General features: G+C 49.0%; 2 protein-coding genes across 6 annotated transcripts in view; both read right to left on the reverse strand.

The window, feature by feature from the left end:
• Nucleotides 1-256: 256 nt before the first annotated feature.
• Nucleotides 257-8,805, reverse strand: ENDOV (endonuclease V). Its single transcript, XM_040649848.2, has 9 exons — nucleotides 8,729-8,805; nucleotides 8,481-8,652; nucleotides 7,843-7,977; nucleotides 7,589-7,628; nucleotides 7,383-7,495; nucleotides 7,199-7,267; nucleotides 6,467-6,595; nucleotides 1,606-1,682; nucleotides 257-532 (listed from the first exon to the last, which is right to left on the reverse strand). The coding sequence occupies exons 1-9, from the start codon at nucleotides 8,782-8,784 to the stop codon at nucleotides 466-468; spliced, it is 858 nt and encodes a 285-aa protein (XP_040505782.1). The 5' UTR covers nucleotides 8,785-8,805; the 3' UTR covers nucleotides 257-465.
• A 27-nt stretch (nucleotides 8,806-8,832) lies between these two features.
• RNF213 (ring finger protein 213) overlaps nucleotides 8,833-25,717 on the reverse strand; it is a 47,177-nt gene continuing 30,292 nt past the window's right edge. For all 5 annotated transcript variants that reach the window (XM_046902044.1, XM_046902045.1, XM_040649509.2 and 2 more), the window contains exons 39-67: nucleotides 25,284-25,496; nucleotides 24,731-24,912; nucleotides 23,824-23,944; nucleotides 23,629-23,729; nucleotides 23,186-23,365; nucleotides 22,459-22,622; nucleotides 22,278-22,380; nucleotides 21,446-21,560; nucleotides 20,702-20,912; nucleotides 19,556-19,746; nucleotides 19,179-19,307; nucleotides 18,841-18,951; nucleotides 18,364-18,609; nucleotides 17,722-17,803; nucleotides 17,360-17,394; nucleotides 16,941-17,035; nucleotides 16,007-16,166; nucleotides 15,525-15,705; nucleotides 14,628-14,722; nucleotides 14,215-14,466; nucleotides 13,510-13,642; nucleotides 12,766-12,849; nucleotides 12,233-12,413; nucleotides 11,922-12,123; nucleotides 11,629-11,712; nucleotides 11,136-11,333; nucleotides 10,202-10,291; nucleotides 9,906-10,084; nucleotides 8,833-9,538 (exon numbers count right to left, since the gene is read on the reverse strand). In XM_046902044.1, the coding sequence (XP_046758000.1) occupies nucleotides 9,385-9,538; nucleotides 9,906-10,084; nucleotides 10,202-10,291; nucleotides 11,136-11,333; nucleotides 11,629-11,712; nucleotides 11,922-12,123; nucleotides 12,233-12,413; nucleotides 12,766-12,849; nucleotides 13,510-13,642; nucleotides 14,215-14,466; nucleotides 14,628-14,722; nucleotides 15,525-15,705; nucleotides 16,007-16,166; nucleotides 16,941-17,035; nucleotides 17,360-17,394; nucleotides 17,722-17,803; nucleotides 18,364-18,609; nucleotides 18,841-18,951; nucleotides 19,179-19,307; nucleotides 19,556-19,746; nucleotides 20,702-20,912; nucleotides 21,446-21,560; nucleotides 22,278-22,380; nucleotides 22,459-22,622; nucleotides 23,186-23,365; nucleotides 23,629-23,729; nucleotides 23,824-23,944; nucleotides 24,731-24,912; nucleotides 25,284-25,496 (4,272 nt within the window). In that variant the 3' untranslated portion in view covers nucleotides 8,833-9,384. The remainder of the gene's footprint in view (nucleotides 9,539-9,905; nucleotides 10,085-10,201; nucleotides 10,292-11,135; nucleotides 11,334-11,628; nucleotides 11,713-11,921; nucleotides 12,124-12,232; nucleotides 12,414-12,765; nucleotides 12,850-13,509; nucleotides 13,643-14,214; nucleotides 14,467-14,627; nucleotides 14,723-15,524; nucleotides 15,706-16,006; nucleotides 16,167-16,940; nucleotides 17,036-17,359; nucleotides 17,395-17,721; nucleotides 17,804-18,363; nucleotides 18,610-18,840; nucleotides 18,952-19,178; nucleotides 19,308-19,555; nucleotides 19,747-20,701; nucleotides 20,913-21,445; nucleotides 21,561-22,277; nucleotides 22,381-22,458; nucleotides 22,623-23,185; nucleotides 23,366-23,628; nucleotides 23,730-23,823; nucleotides 23,945-24,730; nucleotides 24,913-25,283; nucleotides 25,497-25,717) is intronic.

Below are 25,717 nucleotides of genomic sequence, written 5' to 3' on the forward strand. Positions count from 1 at the left end.
GTCCCCTGCCCGTCTGTCAGGACCAGCCGGAGCTGCGTGCTGCACTTCTGTTCCCTGGAGATGTGAGAAGGGAGCACAGGCTGCAGGGACGGCTGGAAACCATTCCAAAACCCTCAAGGGAGTCTCTGTGCCCCAGAGAAGTGCTGGGAGCCAAAAGCAGCTCTGCAGCTTCTTGGATACTAAGTTAAGCGGCCCACTGTCTCTTCGACAATTGCCTCCTGCAACAACCAGAGTACTCAAGGAAGTTGTAGCAAAATTACAAGTAAATACATGTATTTACAATGCTTAAAAAAATAACGAAAAATATACTCTAAACATCAAGTAACAAATTTAACAGAGGCTGGTTTGTGCCTGCCAGAACAGTGCAGCACCACTGCTGGTGTTGTGCTGACCAACGCGGCCATGTGCTGCTCCACCCCAGGTGGCACACAGCTGCTGCCCTCTGCAGAACCACAGTCTGCAGATTCAATGAAGGGGGTCTTCACCGTTTCTTCCAGAATGAGATTTTCCCTCCAATTCAGCATCCTCTTTTCTGCAAGAAACAGAGAACAGAAAGGATCAGAGACTTAGGAAAAAGAAGGAGCCAAGAAGACCAACTATTAGGTCACCTGGAGGCTTAGAGGCTCAGATACACAAGTTTTGAGACACACAGTCCCCAGTGGAATAGGTTTTGTGTTTCTGCCATGCACGTCCCCAAACCAGCCAGCCTTTACATAGGTTTCACTGTCAGCAAGGAGCACCAGCTACCAGCACAGTGCTACCCCCATGGCCTGGCTGCACTGTGCAACACCACTAGATCAGAGAAAACCTCATCTTTTGCTTGTGGCTTCATGATTCAGAGAACAGAAGAACTGAGCAGAACATGACTGGAAGGTGTCATAAGGAATCTCTTTCCAAGCTAAACTGGAAAGGTGTCATAAGGAATCTCTGTGAGGTGCCTCAACTCAGCACAAGTAATCCCTGACTGCTGCCACCAGCAACCGTCACTTTCTGGGCCAGCACAACTCTCAGAGCAGGGTGGGCTCTGAGCTCTGACAGACTTCATTCCCCCCAGAGGAGCCCTTCAGAACACGGTGTCTGTCCAACCTGATGTAGCTCTGAGGGAACCCAATGATAAACTCTGATGAACGGTGCTGAAAAGGCAGCGGAGCCTTCCCACAACACGAGGAACTCCCACACACCAGTGGACTTGCTACGGATTTATGCTGTTTAACTGAGCAGCCACTGGCCAACATTATGTAAAAGTGGGGGAGCCTGACCCTCCCCTTGTTTTCTGGCTACAGAAACCAGCTCCTCACAGGGTATTTCTGTTCACCTTCATGTCCAACTTGTGGGCGTTAGTGCTTTGCTTATCAGAGGTGCTGGAAACAGACCAAATCCCCAACGACCTTCCCCTGCTCAGGACACGGTGCTCTGCACAAGAAACGTGTGAAGTAGCATGGCCACAATCACCCCCAGAAATCACCCTTTGTGGGGGCAGCATGTCCTGATGTCACTGGAGCTCACCTTGTTACCCTGCCCGTCCCTTTAATGCCATTACTGAAGATCATTACATGAGCAGATCCCCTTTGGAGAGGCAGCTGCTTGGGCTGCCCACACACCTACCTCTTTAGCCCGGAAGGTACGACCGCTGGTGGGGAACACATCTGCTTCTGAATATACGCCCTCGATCTAATGTCAGCCTGGAATTGAGGAGCAAAACAAGTGAAGAGGGACTGAGCCACCTGTTTGGTGTCTCCCCACAGTTATCTGCATGGCTCTGCACACCTTGATGCCAGCACGCCCTAACTAGCCCTTAGCTGTCTTGCCAAGAGGAAGCTGTGCTCTTCCTCAGTGAAACAGAAGTGGTGTCCTGGAACCATGCTAACAGGGACTGCCACAGGCACTGCTAACAGGTGTGGGCTGCAGCCTTTCAGCTCACAGCACTCCAAGGTCATCCACAGTCTTAGCAGCTGTGACTCTGTGATATTCACACACAATTAGCTTTTCTGGTCACTAAACCAGCTGAGAAATAGGACTGCCCCCCTCCACAGGAAAGTGTAAATTAAGAAGGGGAACAAGGCTATGGAGAGGGCCATTAAGAGCTTGGGAACATGGTGATACAGCAGGCAAGTTGTCAAGATGATGTGGGATGAAAAGAGAAGCTGGCATTGCCAACTCTCATACCCATCTTTTTCCTTCCTCTGTTCTAGCAGTTGTATCATGCAGCAACAGATGGAGAAGCACACCACTTGACTGCTGCATATCCTTTTCCCTAGGCAAGAGCTTGGCTCATCCTGCCTTCGCGCCTGGTGGGCTGGCTGTGTGATGGTAATTATGCAGCTAAAGCAGGTAAAAACATCCAGTAAACACAAACAGAGACAAGGCACAAGCACACCCGCAGCTCTACCGCTTCTTGGCAGCAAGGCAACTGACTGACACACCTTTCACACTGTCCCAGCCTGCGAGACCAAAAGCAAAGCTGCCAAGGGGAGCAGCATACACACCAGACCGTATCAGTGCTACGAGCTCTGCTTTCTAGTACAATCTCTCCTGGGGCCACAATTAAGAGGTGTAATGTTGAGATTCTACCAAATGTGTGGTTCACTGCCCTCCTCTTCCTTGAAGCCGATCACGGAGCCATCATCAAACCCCTGCTCCTGCCAGCAGCCATCTCCTCCCTTCTGCTTCTGATATACACAAAACCACCTGGGAGCACCAGGAGAACTGAACTGCTGCATCTTATCAACAGTACAAGACAGCACGCAGTCAGAGCAGGGCAAGAACACCAGCAGAAATCCCAAGAGGGGTAGAAAGTGTTGCTGGACACTTGCTGGATGTTCTTATCACCTAGAAGCATTACTGTTCAGCTTCCAGTACTACTCCGTACCAGCATAAGGCTCTCAAATGCCATCACAAGCACCCAGACCCTGAGTTCTTGGTAACTTTGAGAACTGGCAGTTGATTCTATCATTCCCTTAAAGTTGTTTTTTTTTCTTTTCCAGAGCCTTCCTTTCTCAAGAACGCTGCTACCCCGTGACATTTTAGAACAGCTGCTCCGCCCCACCTCAAAGAAAGAGTATCTCTCTCTACTTAAAAAGCAGTCTGTGACCTTCCCAGCTGGAAAAGCTTCACAGAATATAATGATCATCCTAATAAAGTGGGTTAGCGCATCCCCAGTGGCTGTCCTTGAAGCATTCTCTGCTCTCATCTCTGTGCTACTTCTGAAGAGTCTCTCCCATGCCCCAGAAGAGCTCCCCCCTATCCATCCACCCCAGCAGCTCCCAGCCAGGCTTCTCAGGTGGAGGCTCAGCCAGCTTACTGCTGGAAATGCAGCTCCACCACTGCTTAACAATTCTGCAAGCTCGAGAACGAAAAATAGTTACATAAGGGGTGGTTTGTTTGGGAGATTTTTTTCCCTTCTCTCTATAATTGGACAGTTTCATAACTGAACTGACAAATAACTTTGATCACTCTTCAGGATAAGAGATTACGTGATGTATTTTACAACAAGGGAAAGAGGCTGTTCAATAGAGTCCCTGCTGGGAGACCAAGAGTAGCAAGAGTCAGGTCTACAAACTATTCTTCTAGGTAAGAAAAAGCCCAAACCATGTTCTGCTGGTAACATAAGCTAATGCTTGACTAGGTGGAGAATTACTGGCTGGTCCTCACTCCTAACACACTGCTGAGAGACAGCTTAACCCAGAGTATTAACCAAGAGGCTAATCAATAAGATGGATAACTGTCCAGTAATAATCCTCACAGATTGTTTCTATTTTCAGCCAGGCCTAGTGCCGGCATTAGGCTCTGGAATTGCTGCTTTGCCCATTCTGTGCGGTGTGGTGGTGACCAGTAAGCTCGTACAGGGGGCTACATCTCAGGGGTAAGAGTTCTGGGACATGAGATACTGATGTACCTGCAGGGCAGCAGGTGCTGTTGTCACACAGAAGGGAGATGATGGCTTATTTCTCAATTTTGATTTGTATGTATGTGGTACTCCACATGATACCACCTGCAGAAACTCACAGCTCTGGCCTGGCTGATTTCTGTCCTCTGTGGTGGGCTGGAGCAACATCAGGCTGCCCCACCAGCCACCTCCTGAGCCAGCAGGAACCAGCTGGGCATGATGCCAGCTGGAGCTAAAAGGATCATCAAGTGTGCTGGAAGCTGGTGTGCAGCCAAGCAGGAAGCTGAAGCAGCAAGAGCAGAAGAATCAGTCCCAGAGCAATCTTTATCAGATGGAGAGTGTTAAAAGCTTCTGTTTTCACACTGTGCATGGGGATCCTGGGTCTGAGCAAGCTCAGAGAGTGGGCAAACACTGGACAGGGCTTCTGACCCCCACTAGAAGTAGGCAAGGGCAGATGCTCTCAGGAGAGCTTGCCATTGCTCCAGTTTGAATGCTTTGCCTACTATTCTCAGGCAACAGCTTCTGCCTACCTCAACTGGTATTGACTTCAGAGGTATTGACCTTTGCCTGGATAGGTCCAAAGGACCAACCCTGTGTCTCAAAATCTCGCCAGCTGTCTGGGTGGAAAAATCACCCCTCCTCAAACAAAATTCTCCCAGCTCAGCCTTGCGCATGGAAGGTAGACTAAGCAGGATGTAAATACTTACTGAAGGTGATAATCAACTTCTCTCTGCTTCCCCTGAAAGATCACCCCTCTCACCTGCATCACAGCCAGTTCCTTTGCCAACACAACCACGCCGTGGGCTGAATGCAAATCAGTCTCATGCCACAAGAACCTATACAGGCTGACCAACCATACCCCTATGAAAGAGGGAGGTTTCAGTTTCCACTACAGGTGACAGTAGTACACACGCAGCAGAATAGCAGCGTGTTTCTACAAGCCATAAACACCACCTCAAAAAGGTACTGGCAGCTGAGCTATCTGCAGATCTAATACGTTTCTGGGGCTGCTGGAACTTAGAAACCAAGTGCTAACATTCCTGAAGCCTTTCACTGGACACTGGGAAAGCTGTAAGTGTCTCACCTACCAGGTGTGCAAACCTGCTCTGCAGAGATCCTGTAGCAAAAGGAAGTCATACAGGGCAGGACTCCCCACAGCCTTCTGCTTCTTAACTCCTGCTTCAGGTGCTCAAGCTGAGGCTTTCAGCATAGCCCTGCATCAAGACCTATGACAATTACCACACAGGAGTGTGATGGGGAGATGTCCCATGGAAAGGGACATTAAGTGTCCTCTTTTCTGTTACCACTCCTCTACCTCTACATTAAACACATTCATTTCCTCCTAGATTTTTCATCTCTCTGTGAGGAACACAATGGCAGTTCTTTCCATCACTTGAAACAAAAAGGTCACAGGTAGTGGATTAGAAAAAGTTAGAAGTTAAATAAAGGTGACGAAAGGCTCCAAGAGGCTTTTTCGTTTCCAAAGGGAATGCTTTTCCCCTCTGCCCAACTGCAGAGAAAGCTTACAGCTCTGCGGAGGCATCTGTCCCTTGCTGGAAGAGGTTACATAAGAAGATCTATCAGCCTACTCCCGTCTGGCAGGTAGTGGTTTATGAGATCAGAAACTCTAGTTCTGGAATGGATGCCTCAAGGTTTGTTTTGCTCTAAGGTGTTAGATTGTCTGTTTTATAACTATAGACTCAATACTCTGTTTTCAGAAAACACTGCAGTGCCAAGGAAAAGCTCCTGTGTGCACAGACTGCCTAACAGCCCTCAGCAGGATCATCTCAGTGCTGCTCTGAGGAGCTGCAGAGCAAAGGTGGTCAGGCACCTGACGAGCATGGAGGTGTAGCAACGTGAACTGCGTGTTCCAGGGCACCATTACCAACAGGGACATCTGAACAGACCCCGCTCCCCACGCAGTCACTGGGTCAGGCTGCTAACAGCAGGGTGACTCCGAGGGGGGAACCATTGTCAGGCTAAAAGTCCCGAAGGCTTTAGGCTTTTCCAGATCCCTCTTCCAAGCGCTGCTGTGATTTAATTAGCATGAAGCAAAGCCTAGGTGGCAGCTGGGGCTCACTGAATGTGATCCAGTGCTGTCACCTACTGGCTGCCTGCCGCCCCAGAGCCCGCAGTTCCTTGCAGAGTGCAGTAGCAGGAAAAAGCCCACAGGAGCAGCACTGCGGTCTGTGCTAGGCTCAAAGCGTGAGGAGAACTGCATTTCCAGCTCCTCTGTATTAACAACATCAGCACCGCTGAAGTTGCCTGCAGAGAGGAACCAAGACATCAGTCAGGCTGGGTCTGCAGTGAAGGCTGCGTGTGCTTCTGAGCACTGCGTCAAAACCAGAAGCGAGGAAGATGGAAGGATCTACCACAGAAACAACACCACAACAGGCTGAGAAGTACAGGCCATCAAGAAAAGTGCCTACCGCAGAACTGTCACTTGCAGATGGATGGCAAACTGGGACTCTGAAACACAGGCTTGGCATCCACAGCTGTCAGGCTCCCTCCACTGACTACTTGCCTTCCTTCCCTACCCCAGGCCCACATTCCCCTTTCTCAGCTCCCTTGTTTTCCTACCTGGCGGATGGGCTCTGGGATCCGGTACTTGCAGCAGGACTTGACGAGACGCACAGCTGTCTCCAGGCATATCCGGTGGCCCACAGAGATATACAGAGGTTTAGAGCTGTTGTTGCAGCCTCGCAGGGCCTGCACATTAAGAAACAGTGGAGATCAAATCCTTAAGAGGCTTATTTCAAACAAATATAAAGTGGCAGATGAATCATAGGCTAGCTAGGTGCTTTCAGAAAGCAGATGAGTCTGTGTTTGGTAATGCCCAGCCTTCTTGACCTTCTGCTTTGCAGCATCTCTTTACAGAGACTGTTTACCCTTTTAGACCCCCTAAATGCCTCTTGCTGCTCTGGGAAACAGTGAGACTTGCTAATGCAGAGTGTGTTGACATTAACACCAGACAAAGGAAGTTTCTTACACCTGTCTGTTTTCTGTACAACTCTCTTCTGAGTCCAGTGCTCCTATGCTGCCATCCTGGTAAGGTGCTGCAGAGTTGGCACCTCTGCTTAACACTGTGGTTCATGAAAAGTGTGCTGGAACACAGCACCTCAGGTGTCACAGCCACGTATGTGAACACACCCAACACCTGAACCACCAACTCCTTCTATGGATGTCTGAACTGCTGGAAAGGGGGAATCAGTGCTATTGGTCACCTGCTCAGGCAACACCCCCCAGTGCTCCCAGCTATACAAAGCTAGAAGATATGATGGCCAAACAAACAGGAAACTCCCTGTGGCTTACCATACCAAGGACAGCCCCTGAAGTGCCTGTCAGAGGGAAAGTATCTCCTTTCTTCTGCAGGGAACGAATCTGGGGCATAAAAACATTCAAGGTCAGAAAGTACAAGGTGAGGCAGTACATAATTGTGACTGTCCCGGTTCTCTAGGGCTATAAGAGAGTGGAAAAATTCCCAACCTGGCTTCACCTGCTCTTTGTGCAGCTCATCCTTAACCAAGCCATCCACATGCAGGAGGTTCTTGGCCACTCCAACACATGGCAGATCTGTCAGGACTCCCAGGTGACAGGCCACACCAAACCCTACCAAGATGATAGCGCTATAACTACTGGAGATCAGAAGACTTGAATCTCAAATGGATGCTGGAGAAGCAGAGCTCTCCAGAGCGGTCCTACCTCTCTGATGGAGCAAACCATTCCCATCTACAAGAAGTACCTGAAAAAGCCAAAAAAGCACACAGAATAGGACTCCCAAAGCCAAAGCAGAGGTGGTTGACATTGGCTCAGCACCCCTGATCCCCAGGGAAATTGCACCAGCTGCTCCAATGCAACTTCAGTGCCGCACTGCCTGCTCTACCAGCAGAACACAGGCAGACCATGCAGCCTCAGCAGGACTGTGAGCCTATTTAGAATAAGACAACGTGCCACACCTGAGGTCTGAGCCCGGGCTGCTCCCGCTGAAGCCTCTCAACAGCTTCCACCATGAAAGGGACCTCGCGGAAGGCCAAGAATCCTGCCACGTACGGGGCACTCACAGCCACCATCCGGCAGTCCTCGTACAGCACCTGAGAGCACAGAGACAGCGCAGACAGCGCCCTGCAGGCACCTGCTGGGCAGTTCCCGGCTGCAGGCACCTCTGGTTTACATCCTTTATCTCAGAGCTCCAGAATCACGTCCCGTTCTGGATCTCTCCCCACAGCCAAGGGCCGACAGTCAGAAGGGCCGACAGTCAGAAGGGCCGACAGTCAGAAGGGCCGACAGTCAGAAGGGCCGACAGTCAGAAGGGCCGACAGTCAGAAGGGCCGACAGTCAGAAGGGCCGACAGTCAGAAGGGCCGACAGTCAGAAGGGCCGACAGTCAGAAGGGCCGACAGTCAGAAGGGCCGACAGTCAGAAGGGCCGACAGTCAGAAGGGCCGACAGTCAGAAGGGCCGACAACGGCCGGCTGACAGGAGCGGGCCGGGCACCACCCGGCTCACAGCAGCTCACACCGCGCTCCGCAGCTTTCACTCCTCCTCTCGACCACCAACCAACCGCAACGTGCCTCCGTGCCCCCGCCCCGCCGGTACCTCGAGGCCGGGGTAGCCGAGCACGACGAGGGACGCGCAGGCGCTGCCGTCGCCGCCTTTGACGTAGGACAGATCCACGCCGCCCACCCGCTGCAGGCCGGCCCAGCCCGGCTCCCGCTGCCACCGCTCCGTGTCCTCCGGCACCACGGCGGCCCGCAGCCTGTCCTGCTCGCTGCGAGGGACCGCACGGCTCAGCGCCCTGCTCCCGACCACCGCCCCCCGCCCCCATCCCGCGCAGGCGCCGTTACCACTCCCAGCGGCGGAGCGTGGCGGCCGGCACTGCCTTCGGGACCGTCTCCGCCATGGCGGACCCCCACAACCCCCCAAAGAGGCGGGCGGAAAGAGACGGCGGTAGAGCGCACTTCCGCGGTTTATTGAGAAACGAAGAGCGCCGCCTGGCGGCGGGGAGGAACCGGCCGGGCCTGCCCGGGGCAGCGATGGAATGGATGGAAGGGAATGGTTCGGTTGGGTTCTGTCTTCTCTCGGTTCTGAAGGCAGAGGCAAAAGGGGGCCGTGTGGCGCTGGCGGAGGTCACCCAGCACCTACCACGTGCTAAGAGAAACCAGGAGTACAAAAGCTCCCCCCAACAGAGAGCTCGGAAAAGTTTTCCCCTCTTGAAGGAGCAATGCTTTACAAAAAGAAATGAAAGAATCCATCCTCCGGAGGAGAGGAGACCCCTGAGAGGAGAGGTGACCCCTCCTCCTCCACTCTCCTGCTGCACAAAAGCATCTCACCTTCACACTGGCTGCACCCCCTCCAAAAAAAAAAAAAAAAGCCCACAAAACCCACAAATACACCAAAAAAAAAAAAGCATCAATCCCTGAATTTCCCAAACTTCACTGACACCACCAACAATCACAGCCCTGCAGCCCCTGTGTGCACGGGGAGGGCAGTGTGGGCAGCCCTAGCTCTCCCTGCGCTCTCTCTTGAAGGCAGCAGCTGCTTTCCAGGTGGCAGCGGTGTGAGAGAGGTGAATCTCATCTGGGAACGCGTCCTGCAGCTCCTCAGCCAGCTCAAAGTCTTTTTCGTCAAGGAGAGGAATGAGGGATTCCTTCAGGCTGGAAATCAAAGAGCAGAAGTAGTGTTAATAGATGGGGTGCAGCATTCCGTGGGTTAATGAGCCCTGAGCGGGATGCTGCTGGTTGGAATCACACTGTTAGGGCCCAGTTGGGTGTGCAGAAAGCAAAGTATGCTCAGCTGAGTGACTGCTGTATTCCCCAAACAGCCCATGTAGGAGGCAGGAACACACGGGGCAGCTTACAAATAGCTGCATATTCTTAACAGCAATGCATGCACTGCGTGGCCAGCAGAGCAGCCATTTGCTAACACAGCCGTTTCCATCAATGGCATTTTCATAGTGGCAGAGAAGCTTAAGTTGTTACTAAGTGTGGGTTGTTTGGGGCTGCACAGATCCCCCAAATTTACCCCCAGGTGGGTCTGAACTCATCCACAGATCTGACACGCTTCAGCTTCAGGATGATCATCTTATGGAGCTCCTGCAGGAAGGTTTCCAGCCTGGAGTGGACCAGGTAGGTGTGGAGGAGCTTGGCCATCTCTGGACTGAGATCAGCTTTGTATTCTGTACTGATGTCTTCAAAAGGATCCTAAAAATGCAACGAGAGAACAAATTAAAGACCAAAACCCATCACATTAAGCATCTTCATTTTAGAGGTGAGAGGACATCCCAACAGTCACTGAGGACACCAGCCTATCTATCTTACCCTTCTGAGGCGCAGAAGCTGCTCAGATTTGTGGGTAGAGAGGAGTTGCCATAGGGCTATGATGTGCTTTAGGTGGCATCGTCTGAGGGCCTGAAAGAAAGTGGATGTGAGGGACATGTTTAGGAGTTTGTTCGTCCTCCACATTTTCCCATGCAGGGCAAAACTGCAGAGCAGTCCAAGCACAACACAAGCAAGACGCCCACTAAGGAAGAAACCACACAAGAAGGCAGAGTAACACCGACCTGACCCAGGGAAGGTGTCCCAGCCCACAGCACAGAGGTTGGAACCAGACCATCCTTCAGGTCCCTTCCAACCCGAGCCGTTCTGTGACTTTAGCTTTACAAAACCCCTATGGCTTTCCCATTCCCCGTCTCACATAACTGCCATAACGTAGCGCCTTTGCCCACCATCAGTCAAGAGCATCTTTTTACACATCAGTAGGAGGGAAAACCTCCCCCCATCCACCCCTTGAGAGGCAAAGGGCTTTCTTCACCCCGCTCAGTACCAGGTAAACCAATGCTGCTAAAAGCTGAACCGTCACTGAAAATTTTCCCTTTTCTCAGTTTTAGCACTGCAACTAATTATGCTGACACTCAACTAATTACCCCCCTCTTTCCTGGTGGTGCTGGCAGCAAAGCACAGAGCTGCAAGGAGGAGTTTGACCTTCTATATACCCTGCACTTGTAGGGTTTTGCAAGAACCTGCTGAGCATCGTGAACCATTGGATGCTCCCACCTGGTAATCCCCAGCTGCAGTGGAAGTGAAAATTGTTTTCTAACCTGCTGTCAGGTATGGTGGGGAAAGAATCCTAACACATTCTAATTCAGCTTGAATTAGAAGTTTTAATGAGCTCAGAGATCAGACTGGCTGGATTTAGTATGAACCAGTCCGTACTTTATCATCTAAGAACATGAACCAGGCTCTCAGGACTCACCTGCAGTACGTGAGGGTTTGTCTGATCACCCATCTGCAGAACGTTTTCAATGTAGTCAGTCAGAAGCATTTCGGTGTTCTCCCCAGCCATGGCCAGAAATTCCAAGGCAATTTCAGTGACAAACAGAGCATCACAGACATCACTGTAAGACTGCAGTTCCCCACTGATGGCGTTCATCACAGAGCTGGGAAGCGCACTCTGAAAACCATGAAGTCAAAGCAGTGTTAGTTTAGAACCACTCCTTACTGCTGCTCAAGTTGCTGCAGTCCCAGACAAGGGACAGAGCCCCAGATACAGGAAACTGAAAACACCTAACCACATCTTTGCTTTGTAAATCCCAACTGATGGAAGACAACCACAGGGTGCGTATTCAAGGCATGCCAACAGATGAGCAGGCAAGCCTTCAAAGCAGATGGGCAAGGCAAGCAAGGCAGGCCTGGCACTTCTTAAGGGGTCACACGCTCACCCTGTTCCCTCCAGGGCAGAAACCCACCTGATGCAGACCCTGCTTATTCCTGATATCATTAAATAGCTCTTCATAATTCCGATCGTGTCTGTAGACAAGGGTGGGTATTCCCTGTCAAGAGAGAAACCATTTGTTGTAGAGCATTGTAACACTGCTAACCCTGCCACAGCGTATGCTTTGCTGCAGCAAACTCTGCAGGGCTTCCAGCATCAGCCAGCACATCATCAGAGCCCTGCAGACCCCTGCAGGCCAGGCAGCAGCTGGTTGCCTGCTAGCTGTTTTCTGGCTGCCTAGAAACAAAGCAAGCTGCCTCGTCCTACCGTGAGGGTGATGAGCGGCTTCCCCTGCAAGAACTTGCTGATGACTTGCTGCTGGATCCTCTCCAGATCGAAGTGCTGCAATGTCTCCCCTCCCTTCTCCATGCTGTACTGGCAGTTGGACAAGATCAGAGGAATCAAGTCCCTCTCAACCTCGTAACTGATCAAGTGCAGGTCAGCCACTTCTGATGGACTGATCAAGTACCTGAAGAAGAGTCCATTTACAATGAGCCTTTATGAAGCAGGGAAAGCAGACCGTGTGGCAGGAGTTGATAAAGCAGACCAAAAAGGGCTTAGCTGCTAGAGCAACATACCGAGCATCTTCTTTGATGTGTTTGTTCACCAAATGGATGAAGTCATTCTGCAGGCCGATGAGGTAACTGACTAAGGCTGTGGAGCAGAGGCCCAGTCCCTGTCGACGTGGCAGAAGGACCTCAAGCTTGCTGTCCAGGGTCAGGTCAGCATCACAGTAGCCTTTAGGAAGTTTAACTTCCCCTGAAATAAAAAACACTGAAAGCTGCTTGCGGTGGCCTAAAGCTCATGATAAGCAGCCTCTGCTGAGCTGACACGGGTCAGGAGAAAGTATGCAGCATGAAGACAAGTCAGCACTCTTTCCATCCCTTGTAAGTGCTAAAGGAAGCAGTTTAGCAGAGAACGCTATAAAGCAGAAAAAGCCTTCCATTGCATTGAGGTCTTTTTAACCTTTAATGGCCAAGGTCAGTTTTGAGGATGCATTTCAGCAACTGATGGGAGAAACCCACCAATGGTATTGAATGAGCCCTGTCTGACAGCAGGCACTCCCTCATTTCCACCCCTCAGAACAGTGCTGGGAAAGAAGGGTACTCACCATTGGTATCCAGTGATGATCTCAGCTTGTTCCAGACTGACAGAAACACATCAACTCTCCTCTCTAACAGAACCCACATCACATCTGGGAACACCAGAAACAGCAAACACCTTTACTGGCAACACCACAGAATCCAGCAATACAAAAGTTTCCAAAGCACCACCGTTCAAACAGATCAGAAGTGCCTAAATGCACATTAAACAGTCTCCTAATGCTATTAAATGGAGCAATTTGCTCTGTTTATGTTCTTCTATTACTGTGCAAAGTTGGCCCAGGCTACAAAACTCAGTCTGACTCTGCGTGACCTTCAAGTACTGTTCCATAAGTACTCAAGAACAGAAGCAGTTGTACATAAGTGCAATTGAAGGATCTGTCACAAGCTGCTTCTCCAGTATCAGAAAGGATGGACACCTCTCACACCTTTTAGGAAGGCCCTACCCTAGGGCATAGCTCAGAAGTTCAGCACACCCACAGCTGCATTCACCTTGCCCATCTCTGAACAGAATCCCTACCCCTTGCAACCACCATTCCTGTGCCTATAATTCTCTTAACACTACTTTATGGCTTTTAAAAGAGAAGCCTCTAAATGTCAAGGCCTCCAGCTCATCCAGACAGGAGATAAAAGGAGAAGACTGAGTTTAACAGGAATGAAGTTTGACCTTCATTCTCAGCTGGATTACCCAAGCCATCTTTCTCAAGCACTTTGTGTTTCACTGACTCGCAGTTTGGGCATCATCTTCTCACCTGAGAGGGGCTCACTGAGGAACTCCCTGATCGTGCAGCGTTTGACATCAGAGCTGTTCTGGAACAGCCTCACCAGGTCTCTCTGAAGAGCCAGAATCTCTGGCAGATATTTAACCAGCCTCAGTTCTGGTTCCTGGAGGGGAAATGGGACCTGTGAGTAAAGCTGTCCATGGACAAAATGTTGCCCTGAATACTTTTACTGAATTGCTTTTTAGACGTTGCAAAGAAGAAATATTTATATTTTACATGTGCAGTTCAAGATTACCAAAGGTTACGATGAGGAAGGTGCTGTAATCAAATGCTAGAACATGTCTCGAGTTTGATTTTGTCTTCCCAATCATTTCTGTGCTGTTTTACTCTTCCAGTTTGGTTTTGCTGCTCGTGCTTAGGCAGCAGCGCCCTTGGCCTCTCCTCAGGTTTTGCTGGATGTGGCATGCTGCCATTGGGTGTCCTCACACTCTCATGGGGAGTAAACCCAAAGAACATTCAGCATATCCTGGAATAAACTGGTGACGTTGCATGTCTGCTTTGGAGAGGTGAAGAAACGCGCAAAGGTTTCCTACAACAAGTCTGTCTCATTCTTAATAAACAGAGCTTGGGAAGTGGGACCAGACAGAGCCGGGGTCCCTTCCAACCTCAACCACTCTGTGAGTCTGTGGACAGATATCAGAACACCGGGGGGTCTCACCCCTGTATCACATTCACCTTCTGCAGGAACTTCCACAGGAGTGGGACGGTGTCCTTGGCGTTCATTTGCTGGACCACATGGCCCAGGTTCTCCACTGAAATCCTCTTGCGGCTGCTCCACATCTTGGAGTGATGGATGTGGCTGTCCTTGGGCAGTTGGGACAGGAAGGTCACTGGGTCACCATAAACTACTTTCACTATCGGATTGGAAGAGATCCTCTCATCCTCTTGAATTTGCTTATTTAACATCACAAGTTTTTTATCCAAGCCCTGCATAAGAGAATGACGTTCTATCAGAACCGACAGCTTTGTTTAAACCCCTAACAGCCCATGTTTAGGAACAGCTGGATGAAAAGGGTAACACAGGTATTAGAGCAGGGCAGACTTCTTTAGAAGTGGCTACTGAAGTTTTTTTAGAACAAATTTCTCACCTCTAATTCAGGAATAATGACTGTGTTTGCAACAATTTCTTCCCATTTGTTTCTCTTCTGCTTGGTGGAAAGCACACCATCAAACTCAACCGGCCCTGTAACAGAAATATTTAAGTTACGTTCATAACATTTCGGTTGCAGAAAGAGCTTAGATTCCCCTTGGCTTCTGGATGTGACATCCTTGCAAGCTTGCATAGTGAGCCAGGAGCAATTACAGAGGTCCTGGAAGCTAAATGAGCATCTCAGTCTAGCCGAGGAGTGCCATCCAGAACAGCACATAGTAATCTCAGGCTTTTAGAGACTTCAGTCATTCATTCAAACGACGCAGCCATTTATACAAGTCATTCAGAATCCCAGAAAGGTTAAACAACTTGTTCAAGGTCAGACCAGGAGCAACGACAGAATAAAGAACAGAGCTTGAATAATGGCCCGTGCTGTCACACACTGAAAACACGGCCGTTCCACATAAATCACCCTACGACAATGACTCACGTCAACTTGAACTCCAGATCCTACTGCTAGCCGTACTCCGCCATCCCTATTCTATCAACTGACTTCTTGGCAGTCATTTAAGGAGTAGTGTACGATTATACACAGCACTGTGCTTTGAGCAGCACCTCAGCCTGTGAGCTGAGGACTCTGTTAATATATCACGAGGCTATTTATTCCATGATTCCTCTCCAGAATTGCTTATCAAATCCTGCAGAACTCCTGTACTCAACCAAAATAGAAGCACACAGCTGAAAGTTCTTCACTCCCTGCAGTGAGAAACAAGCCTCACGCTCCTGCATCCTCCTCACCAGCTCAGCTACTGCCTGTTGGAAGTGGTCTATTACCAAAGAAGCAAAATAACTGCTGCCCTCAAAATGCCAGTGGTATGGCTGATAGCCTCCTTACACTGCCTTGGGTGCTGGTGGGGGTCCTTCAGAAGGCTGCCGAGGACCAGATGAAGGATGTTGATAGTCTCATCCACACTCTTCCCCAAAATTCTTGTCAGCTGTGCCAAGTCCTCCTGGATATGCTGCTGCAGGAAGGTCACCGGGTTGCGCACCGGTGGCTTGATGATGTTTCGCAGTGACTGAGGAGTGACAAAAGGTGAGAATGAGCACAGCCAGATCAAGCACAAGGCATGCAGAACCACGCTCTTACCAGAGAGTCTCTACTCCACCCTACAGGACTATTGAACAAATAAAGGCACGTATGCATGCATAGGACTATGCAACGAAACCAACACCACTGCTAGGCAAGGAGGGGAGCGAGTTTGGGTCTCATGCCTTGAAAGACCACCCCAGTCACTAGGCAATATGATGAAGAGGACCAGCATCACACAGATTTCACTGCATTTCACGCGCCCACATGAAGTTACGACTGGGAGATACCTGAGGATCTTTTGTGGCTCCCAACAGCATCGTCAGATGTGTGAGCAAGCGGATCAGAACGAAGACAACGGGGGACATGGATCGATCAGACACTCCCTGTCCTCTCCTATGCTGTGCATCTCCGAGGATGTGGCCAGTTTGAGTTCTGTCTTCACCACTCCTGTTGGAAAGCGTATGTACAGTAACTTTTGCCTTGACAAGAGAACACACGAGGTTACCAATCCCCAGTAACATCTTTCTGATCATGAGCTCTCTGAACACCATAAAAGGTACCAATTAAGGGTGGTACAGGTGAATGAAGAATTTCAGTCAGTTTTGTATGCAAATGAGCCAATTTCCTTAGTTTTGCTGCCTGATTTCTTTTTGTTGGACATCTCTTCTTGTTACATATTCTATGAAAGAGGCAACGTCCAGCCCTGTGGGGCAGGATTAGCCAGCACCATGCAGGGCAGGTGAAAAGCCACTGCTGTTAGACTTCGAGACCTTAACAGTTTTATGCGAGGGCTGGAAGTGCAAACCCAGTGAAGGAAGAGAGAGCACAAGTTGTAGTTCCTGCAGTTTTGGTAGAAGTTCTACAGCCTTGATGAGCCATCTAACAAAACGTAGCTTTTTGCTCTAACGTCACTATAAAACCACACAGCATACATCAGCTTGGGTGAACAGAGAGTTGAAAAGCTTCAACTAAAAGCTTAACAAGCTCTTATTTTAATGTAGTTTTTTGGAAATTCAGAGTTCTGCCAGCACCCCTTCATGGCTCAGCCTCTTCCACTTCCAAGAAGCCAACGTGTGAGCTAGCAGGGAACCCCACGTGCCACCCTTCAGGTAGCAGCATGAGGCAATAGTATTGCATGAGGCAATACCTTTTGTTCTGAAAGCACAACAAGCAAGTGCTATATCATCTAGCACTGAGAAGGTGAAATGAATCAAAGCATACCGGAATTCTTGAAAGCCAGGCACTGCCTTGTATTTAAGCCCTCCAACTTGTAAGCCACACTCAATACAACGGCCGATCTCCATGGGTCTGCCACACTAGCAAAAAGCAAAAATGAGAACACTGAATTCCAGAGTAAGAACAGAGAGAATAAAGCAAAAATCCAGGCTGCAGCTGCTCATTTTGCAAACTGCTGCATACTGGACAAACAACCTCTGGCTGACTTATTTCCCAGATTTATGGTACCGTCTGGGTTAGAGCCATTCTAAATGTTACATTACAGTGGCGAAATGGCTAGCAGCGCAGAGAGTTTATAGGATGAAATGCAGTACAACAGAACTTCAGCAATAACTGAGATGTGAAAGTTTATTGTTGCAAATGCTACTTGCTTAAATAAAACCCTACCAATCTCAAACTCTTACCTCTCCTACAGTGCAGGGGTGGCCATTTGGACAAACTATGAAGAAAGAGAAAAAAGTAGAACAGTGTTAACAGAGCTATTTATGAAGCTTCTAGTATTTCCTATCACGGAGACCATCACCTTAAAGCTAAAGATATGTTTCAAGGCCTAATAGAAAGCACTGATGTTCCCAAAGCCCAACAGAGTGCAAAAGGCCCACACAGGAACCAGAGGAAGCTTTTATTGCTCCTCTCCTTGAAAAACATGGAATGGAAGTCTGAAAAATAACTCATGCCAAAAAGGTGTCTGTCCTCACAGCAGGAATTGCTTCATTCAAAAACAAGGATTCTTCAGTCTCTTTCAAAGCCAGTCAGAAGCACTTACTGTACATGCGCAGATTGGCCAATCCTTCCCAGGCTCTTGCTTGAGCCACCATATCTTCTGGCATTGTAGGCAGAAAAGCGTGCTAAAGGGGAAGAAAGGGGACAAATGAATATCTGAATTAGCTCTTTACTGTAGCAGATGCCCATTGGCTCCTTATCCTCATTCCCCATCACGGTATCTAAAAGAAGAGGTGGAGCAGACGAAGGGTATGGTGCACGTGCATGTTTTCAAATGCTACCCTCAATACTGTCAAGACTTGCACGTGCACTCTCTAGACATCCTAAACTGGATTCCTCTTGGGTTGACCTCACGTACCCTGGTGTCTAATGGTGTTTTCTTACATCTGAAAAACCAGAAGAAGCAGAGCAGCATCCTCTAGAACACACAGTTTGCCACAGTGCTGTCAGCCAACTGCTTTCAGACTTGCTCAAACATCAGCACAAGTATTTGCCTGATGCTGCTCGGTGTGCAGAAGTACTTTGAAAGGGTGCCAGTGCAGAGCTTGGTGCTGTGCCAGTTAATGCCAACAACACCGGAACACCCACCAGAAATTCACAATTGAAACAACAAGCTGGTGTCTTCTGATGCTACAGTGGGCCCAGCAGTTGCACGAAAGTACTACTGATGTGCTGATCTCTTTACCTCCATGGTGTGTGGGGAGAATGCCAGATTCCTCAGGGGCCGTAGGATGGGGTTCTGCCCGCACAACAGGACAGCCATAGTATGAACAGCCATCTCGATGAGTGCTCCGTTACTGCTGAAGCTTTGAGGATCCACACTCAGAACAGACGGCAGTGCATTCATCACAAGAGATGTTGCAAAGTTCTGCAGGTCTGGAGGACTCAGGGCCTTGGAGTTTTGGATGAACTCAGTCAGAGCACGTGTTTGCTGAAAGCACATATTGAAGAGAAATAAAACCACCGTGCTATTGCCTATCAAACTGGGGAGGATCAGCAGCTGCTTCTCATGCTGCATTTTCCCCCACTTTGAAAACACTTTCCCTTTGCCCTGACCAGGGCATAAGCCAGAACAAAAAGTTCTTCCACCCATGATTTCTATCTCGCTTTTTCTTACCAATAAAGCATATTTGTCACAAGCCCCCAAAGGGCAGTATCTTACCTGCTGTTTGGGATGAAAACTTGAGTCGCTGAATCCATACAGGGCAGTGACCTCTCTGAAAACAGCCAGGAGCAGATGGACAGATCGAACAGCCGTGGTGCTGCCAGAGGCCTGAAAAAGACAAACCCATGATAGAGTGGAGAAGAGGTGACCACTGTGATGGCTGAACGCTCACAAGGTTTCAGCTGGTTATTGGACCAGCAAGCTTCAACTTCCACAAGCAAAGGCAACCCAGGCATGTCCACTGCAAAGAGACACTACCAACACCAATGCATAAAGCTCCAACGCTGGGCACCCAGAACCCACGAGAGGGTTATGGCAAGGAGGACGTGCCCTACCTTCTCAGCCTCTAGAAGACCCTGAGGCTTGCACTCTATCATGACTTTCCCCACAGCATCACGCAGGGCTTTGTAGTTCTTGCCACACACCAGGTAACGATCGATGTGGTTGGACTGACTGTGCCGTACCTGCAAAGGGAAAAGCCCACAGTGAGTGCTGTGGATGTGAACCAGCCACTGGACAAGGCGGAATCTGCTCTTTGCAGGAACCATTTCTCCCAATAGATGCGGCCTTTCAGCCTTCACAAAGAGGCAGCACACAGGTGTGCCAACCCAAACCAATCTCCCACTGTGGCAAGTTCCCCCAGACCAGGCATTGGAACCGACTGAGAACTAACAGCAGAGGGCCATCTCCAAGGAGACCCCTTCTTCTTTACCTGCCGCAGAATTTCCACTGGGAACACCCAGTTGAACCGTGCCTCCATCACAAGCTTCTGAGCAAATTCCATCCCATACAGATGAGCAATTTTCCGGACCAGGTAAACACGGTGCCAGTCGTTCCTGGTGAGGTCACAGAACACCTTCACGTTTTCCAGGTAACGTTTCTTCTCCTCTACCTGGTCTTGTTCTGGAGGAGAAAAAGCAAAACATACATCCTACCTTGCTGCTTATCTCTGAGCGTTCCCTCAGCCCAACAACCCATTCCTGACACTAATGATGTCATTTCCAGTGTTCTAAGGTTACACGGAAATCTGCTCTAGGTTTCCAATAGGACACAGACTCCAAACACATTTTTGGAACCAGGACTTAAATATTTGAAAAAGTCTTCCTGTGACTCCTACCAAAACTCCAGCTGGATAAGCTCAGGAGTGTTCCTGAATTCTACTGCTCTCCTCCAGCAATAAAGAACTGGTTGTTAATTCTCAGAGCTCTTGCATTTTTCTTAGCATTGGCTTTCCATCAGCTCAACTACCAAGGTGATGGAGAGCCCTAACAACAGCCTCCTGCATACATTCCACTGCCTGACATCCTCAGTGCAAGAGCAGGACTCCGAAGTCCTTTCAAAGTTGTTTTGATGCTTTGATGCTTCATGGACTGTGTTAGCATCTCTAAGACTACAATCCATGCACTGTTCTCCTTCATTGGATCAGTGAAGCAGCCCAACACCTTCTTTTAGGGTTTATTTTTTTCAGAAGTACATCTTCCTCCTTTTCAGATGCCCACAAAACCAGAAGCCTTACAGTAGTCGTGTATCTGAAGTATCACTTACGCTTTATTCATCCACTTACTGAAGTTTAATTTACTTGGTCCTAACTGAAGTTTCACCGTTAGCATCTGAGGGATAGAATCTCCCTCTTTTTCAAAGTCAGGACAGCTATGTGGCTATGCCTTAGGGCCCATTGGCACTTGGTGAAGAGGACAATACTGATTGGCACTCCTAATGAAAACTGCTGAAGCACTCTGTCCCAGCTGGACATCAGCACAGGCTCCAGCGCAGCAGCACTGATTGTGCCCAGCTCACCTCCCACGGTGACTTTACATTGTCTACAACATTTCCATTTGATAGCACAATAATTACTTACCTGGGAGCTCATGCAAGTCATAGAGCAGCTCTGCAGCCTTGGTCAGGTACAAGCGAACTTTGGCCACTGCCTGCAGGTATTCCACAGATGATTCCTGAGGAGCTCCTTGATTGCTTTTTGGGAGGTAGTTTTCTGGAAAGCCTCTGTCTCCAGGCAGGGAGTTCACACGCTCACATCCAAGGCTGCCTTCAGACTTGTCACGCATGGAATCCTAAAGACAAATCAGAGCACTGCCTGAGTGGCAGAACCACTCGAGTCAGATACCCCATGCGTTGGTGCTGTTTTACCTCCAGTGCATCCTTGCCAAAAGGCTGCCACGTTTTTCGTGACACCCTCCACCCAACTGCCATCGGCTCCTTCCTGGGATCCTTCTGGTGCTTACCCGAACTTCTACTGCAACACCAAACACTTCCCCAGCAACACACCCAAGCTCTCCTATATTTCCCACGTGCGTAGCGTGAGAGTTAAGAGCACGCTGACTGAGCACACTCATGTTGAGTGTGAGTGTTGGAACACACCATATGTTCCGAGATGCAGAGCTCTTCCTTTCCCTTCACAAGGATACACGTTCTTGTGTGAGGTGCCCAAGGGAAAGAAGCATTTATGAAATGCAGCAAAAACAAACCCTACCTTGGGAAGCACAGCTATGTACGGGAGAGCAGGTTCTGAACAAGTGCTCTGATACAACTTACTGGGGGAGGGGGCCTAAATTTCCCCATCCCAGCTCTGTTGGGAAAGCCTTACCTCCAAGCAGTTGACAAAAAGCAAGTAGAGCTCTTTTTTATCTCTCTTGTCCAGGATGCAGCTGTGCTCAACCCGGCACAGGTAATCCTGCACGTCATTTTTCACTTCACTGAAGCTGTTGGAGAGAAAATCACACCCTTATCACAGCTGCAATGCTGGTGGCTGCTAACTCTGTCCTAAATCATGATCAAACTACCAGCTAAGGCCGTGGGACAGGCAGAGATCACTTTGGAAGTGATGGAAGAGCAGCTGTGCTGGCTCCTACCAGATAACATCCAGCTTCCTCCTCCAAGCTAGGCTTTTATCAGAGATGACAAATACGGATTTCCAGGGCATAAATCATCTGTTCTGTTTTAGGAATCTCAATTAGGAAACAGTCACACTAGAGAAATGGCTCTTTGTATGTACTGACTGCAAAGGGAAGGTGGAGGAACTTTTGTGAAGGGAAAGGTCTGTGTAAGCACACAAAAGACTGTTGTTCTTGATTGGCTGTGGATCAGGAGTGCTGCTTTGCTGATGCGAAAGACCATCAGCTATCTCCAAGGCTGCCCGAGCCATCCACATTCAGCACAGCTTCAGGTTAAGAACAAATAGGTAAATGTTGGCACAGACTGATCAGATACATCATACAAGGCACGTGCAAGTCAGCCCAGCTGCAAGACTAATGCAAAGGTGCGGGATGAATTTCACCTATCATGATACAAATTCAACAAGGAATAGGGAAATAAGGAGAACAAATATTGATATATTTGATGATGCCATGGAAAAAGGTGAACCACCACACACCCCATCCCTGCAGGGTAACATCCAAGAACAGCCTGACTGCGCTCACCTGTATTTCAAGAGAAGCTTCAGCATTACTGAGCGGATAACGGGAGTTTCATCCACCTCCTCATCAAAGGGGGACAGGAGTTTGGTGTAAGCAGCAGGGCGATCTGTGGGAATACAGGATGGGCAGGTGAGAGAAGCTGCCAAGAGAATCAGCTCCATGAGGCTCTATGAAGAGAGCTCACCTGAGTCTCCCAGGAGGCCCCTGTACACAAACAGCAGACTGAGGAGCTCTTGGATCACCGCTGTGTCGGGGGGCTCGTTGTCCTTAAAACACATGGTGGTAACCACATCTATGAAGAAGTTATTGCACCTCTGCCGGAACAGGGCATTTTTTGCTATGGCAGCACTAGGGAGAGAGTGAAGAGCATCAAGGCAATGTTCAAATACAGAACCAGTTAAATAATAGACGAAGCAAAGCAGACGCTGGCAGAACTCAAAGCAATGCTCTTTTCCAGCTTTCCAAAAGCCTGGATTTATGCAACACTTCAATAGCATCCAAGTGAAAAGGCCACATCAAATTGCCATTTGTGATCTTAGCTGTCAAAGTGACGCCAGATTCATGCACTGTGAGCTTTTTGCTACACTACCACAAAGCAATCTGAGGTGATGAGCAGCTCCCTTGCCTGGTTCAGCCACCAAGAGGGCCTTGCTGCCCCCTCAGTGCTACCTCAACCCCCAGCTTGCAGGGTTTTGTAATGAGTCTCATCACATGGGGCAAAGGCAACTTCCTCTCCTCTTCTGAAACAATCAAGGGGAAATGGATCGAATCTATTCCAGGAGAAGGAAGAGCTGAGCAGAGTTTCCTCCTCTAGCCTTTGTGCATGAGCCGACAACCTCACATGTGCGAATCAGGATTTCCTTACACAGCCACCCCGCTGCAATGCTTACACCTCGAACAGGGAGGAGTACCTGAGCTCCTTGTTAACAGTTAAATTATCATCTTCAACAGCAACTCTGCATAACGGGCAATGCATGTGTGCTGGAATTAGCCACGCTCTGATGCACTTCTCACAAAAGGCATGGTTGCAACACAGCTGGACGGGATCCTTGGGCTCTCCATGGCAGATGGAACACTGCTTCAAATCATACCTGTAATTCAGGAACAGCAATGAACACGACTGCTTCAACGCTATCTTACCAAGGAAGTCTTGAATAAGATGTTCATATGCAACTACAATCAGAGAAGACAGTTTAAGACCTGTTGGCTAACCGCTCAGCCCCAGGGTGCAGAATAAAATAGAATACACTGCTCTCCATCTGGCTTCCAGTACTTTGAATGCAATGCTTTTTATGCTCAGGAATACATAGGCAATATTTCTCCTTGACTGTGCAGATTGTCTCAGCATCACTACCTGTAGAGCCTGCTGCTGACGTCCTCCTTGCATTTGCACAGTACTTTCATCACTGCAACAAAAGTTGGACGAGTCTTCATGTCTGAATTCTCCTCAAAACACTGCAGAAGAAAGGGGCAACACTAAATGGCTCAGCTCTGCTAACACAATCGGCAGAAGCAGACAGGAAAGAGGTGAAATCACATCTTAGCTCACCCTGGCAAGAAGCAAAGTATGTTTCTTCACTATATTCTCAACCTCTGGCATCAAAGCGCTGGTACCAAGCAGCACATGTTCTACAAACAGAGACATGCAGAAAACACGGTCCCAGCAGGTCCTGTGGGGAGGAAAGCATGATTTCAGAAGTACAGTTAGGAGTTCAGAGCTGACACGGCTGTGCGATGAGTATGAAAGGCAGAACAGCGTCAGGTCAGTCTAATGATCTGCTTCTCATGCTCACCACTACAGCTCTCATACAATTCTCGTGCAGCTTTTCTTAGATTTGCCCTTTGGTTATCTGCCCCCGAACCAAAGCCTGGCTCTCTGTCAAGGACAAAACACACAGCAGTACGCAGTGAGTGAGCTTATGGCATGGGAATCTGTCCTGCAGACAGCACTGCAGCACAACAGAGACCACAACAAACATCTTATCTCCAGTTTCTGTTAGAATAGGGAGTAACTTAAAGGAAAAAAATCACCATGAACCAAGCTTTTTTTCCCACTTAGGTTAAACTAAACAAGGTCTGCAGGATACCAGTGTAGCTCCCTTGGTCTGAATTGTGGGACATAAATCTCCTGTCTCAGATGCAGCAAAGTTCCCTATCTCTGTCTTTACAAGAATGGAGCAAAGCAGGGAAACACTGCTGATTAACGTCAAACTAACGAGCTTTAAATCAGCCCTGAATGCAGCTGGGATGCACTGGGTAACACTGCTAGACTTCGGGGAAGCATCTGTGGAAGGAATGAAAGGAAAAACAATCTGGCGACTGATAATAGCCCTCACGAGTTGGAACCTGGGAAGGTATACAAAGTTCTCATAGAGAAAAGCAGCACAGAACAGCTTTCAGTCTGTACTGACAGCAAGGCAAGAGGTCAAGGCTGTGAGCAGATCCGTGGTACGTACTGGAGTTGTTTCAGCAGCTGATGGCACCGAACGTCACTCCTCTGTAAGGACTTGTCTTTACAAATGAATTCAATTGGCATTTGAAGATTCTTCACTTTCTGCAGCCAGACCTCCGGAGGGGCTGCCTGCATGTGGTTCTCCAGCTCTTCGGCACACACAATTGCAGCTAAGATGTCTGCAACCTAATTGCACACACAGGGTGTAAGCATAACGCAGCAGCAACGTTGCAGAATTATCTGGGAGCCCAAGGCTCATAATCTGCTTTGCTATGTAGCTCCGAATAACGCCCTACTTGATGACCTTAAGCTGTAGGATTCCCATGTTCATGGCTCAGATCACTAGCACACCCTACTAATTAATACAAAACACGGCAAGCTAATTTAAACTCTACTAGCAAGGCTGCTAACGTAGCTGTCTATTCCTAACACTGAGGATTCTGAGTTCATGCTTCCCACTTCAGCTGAAGCCAGAAGGACATCGGACACCAACTAACTCAATGAAGACAGCTCTCTGCTAGGGCTGAGGATCACAGAATGCCTGCCGATGACTATACCATCTTGGAATGGGGCACTCCATCTTCCTTCACGTTAAGAAGAGGGTCGACCACGCTGGGGTGTACAGCCAGGATCCTAGAGAAGTTCTGCAGGCGGCTCTTGAACTGATTGTACCCCAGGTGGACCCAGGGCAGGCACGGCATCGCCTCCTGTCTTCTGGGAGAAGCTGCCTTCCATTCCTCGATACAGGAGAGGAAAGCAAGCTGCAGGCACTGAAAAGTTAGGAGGAAAAAAGTTAAACAAAATTAAAATTTACCAAAAAAAAATTCTTTATTGTTTTGTACTAAAATACAAAATTGGCTAAAAAAAATAATTAGCACTTTATGAAGACAGCCTTAAACATTGGGGCCATTTTTATGGGCTCTCCTAAGGAAGTGCTTTTCCTATTGGTGCTCCTAAGGTAAGCACTCAGTAATTCCAGCAGCCATTCAGC

The sequence above is a fragment of the Gallus gallus genome, chromosome 18 (assembly GCF_016699485.2).
Source record: "Gallus gallus isolate bGalGal1 chromosome 18, bGalGal1.mat.broiler.GRCg7b, whole genome shotgun sequence".
Taxonomy (NCBI): domain Eukaryota; kingdom Metazoa; phylum Chordata; class Aves; order Galliformes; family Phasianidae; genus Gallus; species Gallus gallus.

Coding starts and splice junctions, on each gene's coding strand:
- ENDOV (XM_040649848.2), bottom strand. CDS start 8,784: ATGGCGGAGACGGTCCCGAAGGCAGTGCCGGCCGCCACGCTCCGCCGC. Junction 8,653..8,728: donor ACGCTCCGCCGCTGGGAGTG/GTAACGGCGCCT, acceptor GGTCCCTCGCAG/CGAGCAGGACAGGCTGCGGG. Junction 7,629..7,842: donor AGCCCGGGCTCAGACCTCAG/GTGTGGCACGTT, acceptor TGGCTTTTTCAG/GTACTTCTTGTAGATGGGAA.